The following is a 13,743-nucleotide window of genomic DNA, read 5'->3' as shown; positions in this document are numbered from 1 at the left end:
TGGGACTTTTGTGTTTTTATTGACATGGTATCAAACAGCAGATCTATTTGCCCTTCTTGGCCTTGATCTTCCTCAGGTAGAACTCCAGCTCCTTGCCCTCCAAAATGTAGCCATCCACCCTGCCGCACTGGCCGGGCTTGGAGGCAATGCAGGCTGGGAGAGAGGAGAGAAAGAACAATTATTACCAAGTCAGAGAAGAAACACCGATTAGAAGTTAACCTGTTAAGGCTAGGGGGTGCTGTTGTCACTATTTATGGAAATCGTGTAATTTTTGAAACGGCTTCCTACAAAATTCTTGATCGTACAATATGCATATTATTATTATTATTGGATAGAAAACAGTCTATAGTTTCTATAGGAGTTGAAATTTTGTCTCTAAGTGGAACAGAAGTCATTCTACAGCAATTTCCCTGACATGGAGTCAGATTTCAGAAATGTTGGCCCTTGTTCTGGAGTCAGTTTTAAGGCCAATGTTATTCCTATGAGTATACGGACACTGCTTACGTCTTCCCCTGGATGCCTTTACGTGATGACGATTTGAATGGGGTCGATTGCGCAATCACAGGCACTATAAATAAAAAAACCCTGTAGCTAGGAACTCTTTTCTTGCTGCGTCATGCGCGTGGCGGCCACCGACCCGCACTTGTTCCAAGCATTAGTGTAGGGAGTAATATTACTCTGGTCATGTTTCTACTCGTTATAGGAGTTAAAAACATCATAAGGTAGTTAATTTAAAGCGTTTTATAGCAATTTATATCCGTTTAGTGCGATTTTGGGACATTTATTTCTGAGACGCTGTGAATCTCTGGGCACGCTTCCAGTTCATGCCGAACGCAGTTGGCATTTCCACATGGCAAGAGGACAGCTTTCCACCAAAAGACGATTAGACCCAAGAAAGGATCCTTTGCCCAAGATACTGATGGAAGAACAGCTCAAAGTAGGAACAATTTATTATGATAAATCGTGTTTCTGTCGAAAAATGTTAGTGGCTTAGGACGCCATCTTTTGACGTAGCTTCGCTTGGCGCAAACTGTATTGAAAAGTAAGGATAATTTAAAAAATGTAATTCCGCGATTGTATTAAGAATTAAATTGTCTATCAATCGCTGTCCACCCTATATTTTTTAGTCACGTTTATGAGTATTTATGTATACGACTAGATCACTGTCTAATATGGCACACGGCATTTTCTGACCAGCTCGGCTACTTTTCTCATTGTATAACCACGATTTTGGTGGCTAAATATCCACATTTTCGAACAAACTGTATATGTATGTTGTAATATGATGTTACAGGAGTGTCATCTGAAGAATTCTGAGAAGGTTAGTGAAAAAATTAATATCTTTTGGCGATGTTGACGTTATCGCGCTCTTTGGCTAGAATCAATGCTGGGGTAACGTTTGCATATGTGGTATGCTAATATAACGATTTATTGTGTTTTCGCTGTAAGACACTTAGAAAATCTGAAATATTGTCTGTATTCACAGGATCTGTGTCTTTCGATTAGTGTATGCTGTGTATTTTTACGAAATGTTTTATGATTAGTAATTAGGTAAGACACGTTGCTCTATCTATTTATTCTAGTCGATTTGTGACGGTGGGTGCAATTGTAAACTATGATATCTACCTGAAATATTCACATTTTTCTAACAAAACCTATCCTATACCATAAATATGTTATCAGACTCATCTGAGGAGGTTTTTTCTTGGTTAGTGGCTATCAATATCTTAGTTTAGCCGAATTGGTGATAGCTAGTGGTGTTGGTGGACAAAGAAAAAATGGTCTCTTTTGCTAAGGTGTTTACCTAATAGATTTACATATTGTGTCTTCCCTGTAAAACATTTTAAAAATCGGACATGTTGGCTGGATTCACACGATCTGTATCTTTCATTAGCTGTATTGGACTTGTTAATGTGTGAAAGTTAAATATTTTTAAAAAATATTTTTTTTGAATTTCGCGCCCTGGCTTTTCAGTGGGGGGGGGGGTTGTCAGTCCTGTCTAGGACTGTTAACCAGTCCTAGACAGGTTAACAGAAGTTCAACCAGAAAATTGACATGGGATTTATCGTCGCTGAGGATTCAGATATCATGAATAAATTGACCATCACATTGTAATGCAGTGTTCCTCACACCCGTTTGTTACAGCCCAGCAGCACACAATTCAACTGATGGAAGTTGGGTCAATAAGGTGTTAAGTGCTAGGGAGAAACGAGCCCCAAGCCCAATCCCAAAAGATACAAGGAGCACAGGCTTTTAATCCAGCCCTGCACCATGACACCCGATTCAGACAGTTCTGACCCAGACTAAAAAGCATTATTAGATACCTCACGAGTGTTTAGGACTGACTGGAAACTAAACGCCGTGAGTACCAGGATGAAAGCCCACAACAACTAGTACCTGGAGTGTAATGTACCAAGCATTTCAGAATAGGAGCGCTGGTACAAGTCATCCCTTCAGCACAGAGCTGCCCAGGAGAAACAGAGGTTGTAGACTCACCGAGGAGCTTCCCCTGCATGAACTGTTCCTCCAGGAGAGGGCTGATCTTGCAGTTCTTCTTGCGCTCGTCAAACTTCTTCTGAATCTTCTTAGATCTCTTCTTGTTAATCACCTCTTCCTCCTCGGGAGTCTGAAAAACAGGAAATGAAGACGATGGGCACCAATGGAATACGTGTACGATATCTAATACATTGTTGAGGAGTCTGCATGAAAGCATTTCACTGAACCGTTTATACCTGCAGTGTGACTCAACGGATCAACTAGTGCAGTTGACCCCCGGCTTACTAATAACACAGAATTTTGTCCGCAAAACTAAATTATCCAGTATATTTAGTTTCACTCAGTTCTGGTAATAAAACCCAAGGTCATTCAGAGGCCGAAGTGGACAAGGGGCATCTCCATCAAAAGACCAGAGATTATAAACATATTGACAATGTTTCACACACAAAAAAATCTAGGGAATAGTGTACTGGCTTTGGGACTCAGTCAGCTGGTGACTGGGTCAAAGTAGTACTCTACATTAAGGATTCTGTTGACTGGTTGTAGTGGATACCGGCAGACGCTGTGGCCAAAAGCAGCACACATTTAAGGAATTTGTTTTGCAATTAGAGACAACCGCAAGCTGTTCACTGTTCTACACAGTAAATATAAAAATTTAATTTTAGAGTGTGACAGTACATACGGAAATCAGTCAATTTAAATAATTTCATTAGGCCCTAATCTATGGATTTCACATGACTGGGAATACAGATCTGCAAATGTTTGTCAAAGATACCGTAAGGAAAAAAATGTAGTTTTTGGTGTGACCACCATTTGCCTCACGCAACACAAATTCAGGGGCTGCAGGTAGTCTAGTGGTTAGCGCATTGGACTAGTAACCGAAAGGTTGCAAGATCGAATCCCTGAGCTGACAAGGTACAAATCTGGTCGATCTGCCCCTAGGTCGTCATTGAAAATAAGAACTTGTTCTTAACCGACCTGCCTATTTAAATAAAGGTCAAATAAAAAATAAAAATTTCCTTCGCATAGAGTTGATCAGGCTGTTGATTGCGGCCTGTGGAATGTTGTCCCACTCCTCTTCAATGGCTGTGCAAAGATGCCGAATATTGGCGGGAATTGGACCGCGAGAATTGGACCAAGTCGATCCAGAGCATCCTGCTCAATAGGTGACATGTCTGGTGAGTATGCAGGTCATGAAAGAACAGGACCATTTTCAGCTTCCAGGAGTTGCCCATTGTCGTGCCGTTCATCCACCGCCACCATCTCATGTTTCAGCATGATAATGCACAACCCCATGTCGCAAGGAATTATAGACAATTCCTGGAAGCTGAAAATGTTCCCCACCACGGGGAACTCTGTTCACAACGGCGACAACAGCAAACCGCTCATCCACACGGCAATACATGCCATCTGCCCGGCACAGTTGAAACACAGGATTCATCCGTAAAGAACACACTATGCCAGTTGCCATCGAAGGTGAGCATTTACCCACTGAAACCGCGTATGATAGAGAAACATTAAATGCTCTGTTGGACATTCCTGCAGTTAGCAGGCCAATTGCACGGTCCCGTCAACTGGAAACATATGGCATTGTGTCGACAGAACTGCACATTTTAGAGCAGCCTTGTCCCCAGCACAAGGTGCACCTGTGTAATAATGCGGTTTAATCCGCTTCTTGATATTCCACACCAGGTCAGGTGGATGGATTATCTTGGAAAATGAGAAATGCTCACTAACGGATATACAGGATTATTTACAAATTTGAGAACATTTCAGGGATATTTTATTTCAGCTCATTAAACATGGAACCAACACTTTACATGTTGCATTTACACATCTTGTTCAATGTATATCAAAACCAAAACAGGTGCACTACATAAAACCATTTGGGACTTGTACGTACCAGCTTGGCTCCCTTCTTGCGTCCCAGAGGAGTGGCGAAGTGGGCCTCATACCACTGCCTGTAAGGCAGGCTGTCAACGAGAACGATGCAGTTCTTCACCAAGGTCTTGGTTCTCACCAACTCGTTGTTCGAGGCGTTGTACACCACATCGATGAGCCTGGTTTTACGAGTGCAGCCTGCAAAATGAACACAAGACCGTGTCAACACTAACATTCCCACCTGTGTGTGTAGCGGTAAAATTACTGGAGTTATGAAACAGGGTTTCAAGTACAGTCTGTAGAATAAACAGGCCTGTGAGAGTTTATTAAGTAGCTTTAAAAAAATGGCGAAATTTACATGGAACCAAAAACATAAAAGCAACGTGTTGGTCACGTTTCATGAGCTGAAATATAATCCATAGCATCCTTGCCCCAACCTTTAAGGTATGTGTATTCCCTCAATTAGGGCCTAAATAAATCATTTCAATTGACTGTTTATTTTTACTCAATAAAATATTGGATAATTGTTGCATGTTAAGTATAGTTTACTTTTCAAAAGTAACATTATGGTCAAATGCACACATGTAGGTAGTAAATCAAGTGAAATTAATTGAGCTCTCAAAACACATTGCGTTTCATGGGTGAATCTAGCGTTTTGTCTTTCTCAGAGTCACGAATATCGTCACAAACATTCAGTAGCAGAACTGGACATGGTTATCTTCATGGAAAGACTCACGACACCCTTATAGATTTAACTAGTGTGTACAGCTGATATCCGTAGCAGAACGACCGTATGGAAACTTACACTCAGAGCCCCATGAGAAGTTACCCACGTCGACCCTCAGAGCACGGTACTTCTTGTTGCCGCCGCGGGTCCTCACCGTGTGAATACGGCGAGGTCCGATCTAGGACAAGAGAAACATTTTTTGTTGTTGTAGAAACCAAACAAATCATGAGTGAAATCATTGCATTACGTGCATAGGGATAGCCGGTGGCCACATGTGTCCCATTGTTTGGCATAGGTGTGTCAGTGTAACTATGACAGTCCGGGTCATTGGTAGGTCCTAAAACTTTAACCAAAACGGTCAAAACAGACCTACCTATGGTCAATTTGTAATCATCCACACCACAAACTATCAACTCTCATTTTACCTGCCACTGTCCACAATACCGCAACACGTGTTCGGCGTCTTTACCTTGGTGTTTGCAGGGGGACGACCCAGTTCATACTTCCTCTTCTTGTGGTAGGGTTTGCGTTTGCCGCCGGTCTTGCGGCGTTTATGCCAGTTGTCCCTAGAGATACCTGGGCCAGAGATACAAGACACGAGTGAGAAAGAAGCAAACTCCGCAACAAAAAACATTCAAGCCAAAGGAAGCCATTGTGTTTGCGAGTGTCAGTTCTCCAAGGTGGTTATCCGCACAGTAATCTCGGAAACCTAATTGTCATCATATTCACTCAAACACAAAGCTTCTCCAAATGGAGTGTACCACTACCTATGTACCGCTAGCACGTTCGCCTTAGCTAGCGTGATTCTGAGTAGCACATTGCCCAACATTAGCATAGTACTAAGAAAAGTATCCCGTTAATCACTGAACATAGTCCAGTAGATACACATATCTTCGTAAGCATGCAACGATTTAGTCGATAGATTAATTAGTAAAAGAGGTACTAAATAGAGAACGTTTATAATAAAATAACTTTTCCAGAGGCCTATCGCTAGCTTACAACTAAAATCCCTAGCTAACGAGCAAGACTTGCCAGCAACATGTTTACCAAAACAACGCAATACAGCAATGTATATTAACTCGAAGGTAGACTAAACTAGGTAATTATTAATACAAGAGACAGTGCAATTTGAGAACTATCTGCAAATGCTCAATTGCAGGTCAGCTAGAATAGCCCATGAGAGCCGCCATCTTGTAACATGACATCCTTTTACAATAATTCAGTGAAAAAATAATCTATGGGGATATTAGTGCAATTCAACAACATTCCAGTAGATATTCAAATAAAATATAATCTGCCAAACCATTATAGTCATATTCTTGATGTAAAACAAGTGATGGACAAGGATTCTCGCAGCGACCGGAGGATGAAAACACGTACCCATTCTCAGGCGCCGGCTAGAAAGAGAACACGCAAAGGTTCATGGGGAAGTTTGAAGGTGTCAGATATCGCGAGACTGTACGATAACTCTAGAAACACATGAGCGCAAACTGAAACAGTGACTACCGCCATCTGTGTGTGACTTGTGCACCACCCAGGATAAACTTGAAAGCCCCAAAACTATTACTGCAGAGATTTATACTTCCGAGTACCAGTCAAAACCTTGGACACGCCTCATTCCAGAGTTTATTTGGACTATTTTCTACATTGTAGAATAATAGTGAAGGCATCAAAACTATGAAATAACATATCGAATCATGTAAAAAAAAAAAAAAAGTTCAATCAAAATATATTTTATATTTGAGATTCTTCAAAGAAGCCACGTTTTACCTTGATGACAGCTTTGCACACACTCGGCCTTCTCCCAACCACCTTAACCCTAATTATTTCTAAAACTAAAAGCAGTGTATTTGGGACAAATCATTCACTAAATCTTGTAATAAATAATGTGGACATTGAGCAAGTTGAGATGACTAAACTGCTTGGAGTAACAAAGGTTACGTATGGAACCACGGTTATGTGAGCTATTTGGATCACTCCAATATATTGGTATCACTCCGCGGCGGAGGGATACATCCGAGGTGAGGATTTACAGATTTACCCCCATGTACACCTGTGTCACAGCTGTGGTCCGCCCCTATATATAGACCCCATGGCCGCGACACCTTCTCTACATCATTTTTGAGGCGCCTGTAGCACCGTAGAGGATTGGAGTGATCCAAATAGCTCACATAACCGTGGTTACATACGTAACATTCGTTATGTTTCAATATATTGGTATACATGTACCAGATTTGTTGGTGCTAGAGGGAACTGGCCAGCCAGCGGCGAAGTCCCAGCGCGGGACCGAGATGCAGGGGCCGTCAACGTGGAAGGGGGGTCTCGGCACAGTCCCCGGAAGGGGAAGCGATGCCCAGGACCGCTGAACCAACCGCAGAGGGAGGTGCCACATTTACCCGACAGTATCTAGCAAAGGTGCAAGAGGAAGCCCAGCTGGCCGCAGCACAGATCTCAGCGAGGGACAGTCCTCTCAGTAGGACGCAGCCACACCTCGTGTTGAATGTGCCACCACAGATCCCAGCACTGGCCTGCCAGCCAGGAAGTATGCTGTCGTAAATCGTTTCCACATTTCCAGTGAGAGAGCCTCTGATTTGATAGCCCAGCCCCGAGGACTCTCACCATAGCAGACAAAGAGCTGGTCTGTTGTCTCACTGACCGTGTCCGCTCCACATAGGCAGCCAGTGCCCTCACAGGGCACAGCATGCCAGAGGGAGGCCCAGACTCCCCCGCCACTGCCGGGGGGGGGGTCGTAAGCAGACAGGATATTAAGGATGTTCACATGCCTGTCAGACAGAACCTTTGGGAGGAATGAAGGGTTGGGGCAGAGAGATATACTCCTCCCCCTGGGGTCCATCCAGTAGCACTCAGAACTTACTGAAAGAGCTTGGAGCTCACCCACCCTCTTCATGGAAGTAATCGCTACCAAGAAAGCCACCTTCATAGAGCGGTGTTTCAGGGAGGCTGACTCCAACGGTTCGAAAGGCAGCTTTGCCAAAGCTGCCAAGACCACATCCAGATCCCAGCTCGCCATTGAGCGAGTCCTAGCTGGACACAGGCGACGAACCCCCTTCATCAACCTGGAGATCAAGGGATGGCATCCCACTGGCCTGTCCATCCACCCCACATGGCAGGCAGATATAGCAGCCAAATACCCTCAGTGTAGAGGCTGTCAAGCCCTCATCCAAGCGAGACTGCAGGTATTGGAGGACGTACTGCACCCTGCGTGACTCGGGCACAACCTCCATACCAGAGCACCAAGAGCAGAACCGCCAGCACAACTGGTATGCTGCAGTTGTAGCCGGCACCCTTGCGTTCTGCATGGTGTTCATTACACCCTCCTGTAGTCCTAACATGGACCGTTGGTGCTGTTCAGTGGCCAAGCCCACAGACGGAGGCGGTGCCGCCTTGGATGCCACAGAGTTCCACCGGCGTGAGACAGCAGGTCCGGTCTCAGGGAAAGTTGCCAAGGTGTGCCAGACAACAGTGACATGAGAAGGCTGAAGCAGATTCGTCTGGGCCAGTATGGGGCCACCAGAAGCAGACGATTCTCTGCCAACCTGGTCCTGTCCAGCACAGCCTAGATCAGGGGAGAATACGTAAAGCTCGAGCCCTGGCCAATCTTGAGCCAGAACAAGCCCAGAGCGAGGGCATCCGACATGGAGTACCGCAGGGGGAGTGTGGATTGTCCAGGGAGGCAAACAGGTCCACCTGCACCCTCCCGAACTGGTCCCACAGGTGCTGCACAACCTGGGGATGTAGGCTCCTGTCCCAAGGTGGCGGGCACTCCCTCGAGAGCATATCCGCTGCCACATTCAGGATGCCAGGTACGTGTGCTGCGAGTAGAGACGCCAGACGTCCCTGAACCCAGAGAAGGAGCTCCCGTGCCATAAGATGGAGGCGGTGGGACCTCCGTCTACCCTGATGGTTGATGTAAGCCACCACTGTGGTGTTATCTGTTCTCACCAGGACATGTCTTCCCTTCAGATGTGGAAGGAAAGACTCCAGAACCAGCAGTACCGCTCGGAGCACTAGTGTATAGATGTGCCTGCTGTCCAAGTGGGTAGCCAACAGCCCTTGGCCAACCTGCCCTTGGTCACACCCCCCCAGCCGATCTGGGAGGCATCTGTGCTGACCAGCTCCCAGCAGCACATCCTCAGCATCTCCAGCCCACCTGAGAGAAAGGAGTGACAGCACCACCTCAACAATGCCTTGAGGCACTGTGCGGTCACCCGCAGCTGGCGGTGACGGTGGAGCTTTGGGTGCAGTGGGAGTTGAAACACAGTTGAAGAAGCCGGAGATGGACGAGGCCGCCGTCATCGAGCCCAACAGGTGTTGGCAGGTTAGGACAGATACCATCCCCCCCTGCCGAAAGTGGTTGAGGCAAGATAAGATCGCCTGAACCCTTCTGGTGGGCAGGCGTGCTCTCATGAGGACTGAGTTCAGTTCTATGCCAGTGAAGTCCACCCTCTGGGTTGGCGTCAGATCACTCTTGTCATTTACAGTAATGCCCAGCCCGCCAATGTGGGTCAGGAGCATGTCTCTGACAGGACCTGGGTCCTGGTTGGGGCACAAATCAGCCAATCGTCCAGGTAATTGAGGATCAACAACCCTCGGGACGAGCGAGGTACCAGGACAGAGTCCATGTACTTTGTGAAAGTGCGGGGTGCCTAGGAGAGGGCGAACGGAAGAACCATGAATTCGTAAGTGAATCTGAGGTACTGCCAATGAGCTGGGTGAACAGAAACATGTAAATACACATCCCTCAGGTCCAGCATCACAAACCACTGGCCCCTGGACATGGCCTGCAACACGCAGGCTGGGGACAGCATGTGGAACCTCAGTACCTTTAAGTACACATTGAGGTCGAGGAGGTCCAGAATCGGTCGAAACCCTCCGTATCTTTTTGGGACCACAAAATAAGTGGAGTAGAAGCCACCTAGACGTTCTGAACTCTTGATCCTGCAGATGGCACCCTTGTCCAGGAGTGAGATCTCCAGCCGCAGGGTTTTCTTCAGGTGGTCGGCCACCGTGGTGACACGAAGGCCCCTGAAGGACGGGGGCCGGCACCGGAATTGGAGTCGGTACCCCTCGAGCATTGTGGACAACACCCATGGGGACTCCACACATGCCTCCCACTTTGCCCTTTGACCAGGAGAAGCGGCCGAGGAAGAGTGTGTCAGGGGTCCTGCCGGGGCCCGCCTTTCCTCTGGCGCCCCGAGCGCCTGGGTCCCTCAGTCACATCCCTATGGCGGTGACGGTTGACAGGTTGTTGTTCCACCGCACGCTGTGCCCCTCCCCACTGTCGTTCCTCAGCACGAGGCGATGGGGCAGGAGAGGGACCCCACCGTCGTTCGGGTGCAGGTGGGTGGCGACAGTCCGTTTGCCTTGGACCCGGGGCCTGAAGAGGGCGGCATGAACTGTCTCAGGGTCTCCCGGTCCCTCCGAACCTTATCTGTCTGTTCCAGAATGTCATTAACCCCTGTGACAAAGGTCAGCCCTTGGGTGATGGGGAGAGTGGTAAATGTGCTCTGGAGAGCAGTTGGCAGACGGGATTGGGCCAGCCAGAGATGGCACCGGGAGGTAACCACATGCGCCATGGCCCGCTTCCCTCTGCCCAGGCAGTGCATACACGAGGTATGCAGAGCTCTAGGGGGATGCCACCATCACACCTGTCACAAAGGGAAGCCAGAAACTCAGCCAAGCCAGCAAGGCCACGGAGCAGGGGTCCAACACCCTGGGAGAGCTGATGTCATGACCCACTTGGAGGAATAGGAACTCGGTGAGGATTAAATTACCCAGTACCTCTGCAAAAAATGGGGAAGACCCCTGTGGGGAAAACAGGCAGACAAAACAGCAACCAGGTAATGGATTTGATATGTGAGTTTAAAATTATAATTTTTTACGCTAACTGCAATATTACCTAGCTGGTTTAAAATCCAAGCAGTAAAAACAGCACCGTATGATGGAGTAACTCTTAATGTCTCAAACAGGTCCACCTGCACCCTCCCGAACTGGTCCCACAGGTGCTGCACAACCTGGGGATGTAGGCTCCTGTCCCAAGGTGGCAGGCTCTCCCTCGAGAGCATATCCGCTGCCACATTCAGGATGTGGAAGCCCACCACATTACTCTTACATTATGTAGGGGAAAGACCAAGAAGAAAAAAAACTTATAGGGCAATTAGCAGATATTAAGCAATTCACAACACACAGAGAACAAGCCAGGATGCACACGGAGTCGTAGTGTAACGTCAACGAAACAAGCACGCACGACAAACCACGGGCGGAAGATACAGATCAACCACGCGCAGTGAGTGCAGCACTCAAGAGGATCTGGTCATGTGGACAGCTGCAAACAGCCAGTGAGTATACGTCCACGCAAGATATTACTTACCAAGCGAACTTCATAAAGTTTGAACCTCAAACCATACGGACGTCCGCCGAGAAAATGAAAGAAAACATGTGGCCATGGGGTCTATATATAGGGGCGGACCCCAGCCGTGACACAGGTGTACACGGGAGTAAATCTGTAAATCCTCAACTCGGATGTATCCCTCCGCCGCGGAGTGATACCAATATATTGGAGCGATCCAATATAGTGAAACATAACCCTGGATGGTAAACTGTCATGGTCAAAACATATTGATACAATAGTAGCTAAGATAGGGAGAAGTCTGTCCATAATAAAGCGCCGCTCTGCCTTAACACTATCAACAAGGCAAAAAAAACAGATAAAAAAAAACACCTTATGGAACAGCGAGGACTGTGAAGCCAAACATACATAGGCACAGACAGATGCATACACGATAACATACGCACTATACACACACATAGATTTAGTACTGTAGATGTGGTAATGGTGGAGTAGGGGCCTGAGGGCACACAGTGTGTTGTGAAATCTGTGAATGTATTGTAATGTTTTTAAAATTGTATAAACTGCCTTAATTTTGTTGGACCCCAGGAAGAGTAGCTGCTGTCTTGGCAGGAACTAATGGGGATCCATAATAAACCCCAGGAAGAGTAGCTGCTGCCTTGGCAGGAACTAATGGGGATCCATAATAAACCCCAGGAAGAGTAGCTGCTGTCTTGGCAGGAACTAATGGGGATCCATAATAAACCCCAGGAAGAGTAGCTACTGCTTTGGCAGGAACTAATGGGGATCCATAATAAACCCCAGGAAGAGTAGCTGCTGCCTTGGCAGGAACTAATGGGGATCCATAATAAACCCCAGAAGAAGTAGCTGCTGCCTTGGCAGGAACTAATGGGGATCCATAATAAACCCCAGGAAGAGTAGCTGCTGCCTTGGCAGGAACTAATGGGGATCCATAATAAACCCCAGGAAGAGTAGCTGCTGCCTTGGCAGGAACTAATGGGGATTCATAATAAACCCCAGGAAGAGTAGCTGCTGCTTTGGCAGGAACTAATGGGGATCCATAATAACCCCAGGAAGAGTAGCTGCTGCCTTGACAGGAACTAATGGGGATCCATAATAAACCCCAGGAAGAGTAGCTGCTGCCTTGGCAGGAACTAATGGGGATCCATAATAAACCCCAGGAAGAGTAGCTGCTGCCTTGGCAGGAACTAATGGGGATCCATAATAAACCCCAGGAAGAGTAGCTGCTGCCTTGACAGGAACTAATGGGGATCCATAATAAACCCCAGGAAGAGTAGCTGCTGCCTTGGCAGGAACTAATGGGGATCCATAATAAACCCAGGAAGAGTAGCTGCTGCTTGGCAGGAACTAATGGGGATCCATAATAAACCCCAGGAAGAGTAGCTGCTGTCTTGGTAGGAACTAATGGGGATCCATAATAAACCCCAGGAAGAGTAGCTGCTGTCTTGGTAGGAACTAATGGGGAACCGTAATAAACCCCAGGAAGAGTAGCTGCTGTCTTGGTAGGAACTAATGGGGATCCATAATAAACCCCAGGAAGAGTAGCTGCTGCCTTGGCAGGAACTAATGGGGATCGTAATAAACCCCAGGAAGAGTAGCTGCTGCCTTGGCAGGAGCTAATGGGGATCCATAATAAACCCCAGGAAGAGTAGCTGCTGCCTTGACAGGAACTAATGGGGATCCATAATAAACCCCAGGAAGAGTAGCTGCTGCCTTGGCAGGAACTAATGGGGATCCATAATAAACCCCAGGAAGAGTAGCTGCTGCCTTGGCAGGAACTAATGGGGATCCATAATAAACCCCAGGAAGAGCAGCTGCTGCCTTGGCAGGAACTAATGGGGATCCATAATAAACCCCAGGAAGAGTAGCTGCTGCCTTGGCAGGAACTAATGGGGATGAATAATAAACCCCAGGAAGAGTAGCTGCTGCCTTGGCAGGAACTAATGGGGATCCATAATAAACCCCAGGAAGAGTAGCTGCTGCCTTGGATCCATAATACATACAAATAGAGGTAGTCACCTGGAATGCATTTCAATTAACAGACGTGCCTTGTCAAAAGTTAATGTGTAATTTCTTTCCATCTTAATGCGTTTGAGCCAATCAGTTGTGTTGTGACAAGGTAGGGGTGGTATACAGAAGATAGCCCTATTTGGTAAAAGACCAAGTCCATATTATGGCAAGAACAGCTCAAAGAAGCAGAGAAACAACAGTCCATCATTACTTTTAGACATGAAGGTCAGTCAAATCC

At 46.7% G+C, this 13,743-nt stretch overlaps 2 protein-coding genes and 2 non-coding genes across 4 annotated transcripts in view; all 4 read right to left on the bottom strand.

The window, feature by feature from the left end:
* On the bottom strand, positions 1-6,549 carry rps8a (ribosomal protein S8a). Its single transcript, XM_039004437.1, has 6 exons — positions 6,485-6,549; positions 5,574-5,680; positions 5,183-5,282; positions 4,400-4,575; positions 2,497-2,626; positions 1-153 (listed from the first exon to the last, which is right to left on the bottom strand). The coding sequence occupies exons 1-6, from the start codon at positions 6,486-6,488 to the stop codon at positions 44-46; spliced, it is 627 nt and encodes a 208-aa protein (XP_038860365.1). The 5' UTR covers positions 6,489-6,549; the 3' UTR covers positions 1-43.
* Positions 5,038-5,106, bottom strand: LOC120056324. Its single transcript, XR_005477773.1, has one exon. It is a non-coding gene; the product is annotated as a small nucleolar RNA SNORD38 (small nucleolar RNA).
* Positions 5,399-5,505, bottom strand: LOC120056325. The gene has a single exon (XR_005477774.1). It is a non-coding gene; the product is annotated as a small nucleolar RNA SNORD46 (small nucleolar RNA).
* Positions 6,550-10,413: 3,864 nt separating the features above from the next.
* hectd3 (HECT domain containing 3) overlaps positions 10,414-13,743 on the bottom strand; it is a 27,283-nt gene continuing 23,953 nt past the window's right edge. The window contains exons 13-14 of the mRNA XM_039003290.1: positions 10,774-10,908; positions 10,414-10,601 (exon numbers count right to left, since the gene is read on the bottom strand). Of these exons, the coding sequence (XP_038859218.1) occupies positions 10,414-10,601; positions 10,774-10,908 (323 nt within the window). The remainder of the gene's footprint in view (positions 10,602-10,773; positions 10,909-13,743) is intronic.

Source organism: Salvelinus namaycush, chromosome 11, assembly GCF_016432855.1.
Source record: "Salvelinus namaycush isolate Seneca chromosome 11, SaNama_1.0, whole genome shotgun sequence".
Taxonomy (NCBI): domain Eukaryota; kingdom Metazoa; phylum Chordata; class Actinopteri; order Salmoniformes; family Salmonidae; genus Salvelinus; species Salvelinus namaycush.
This window is presented reverse-complemented; position numbering and strand designations above follow the sequence as displayed.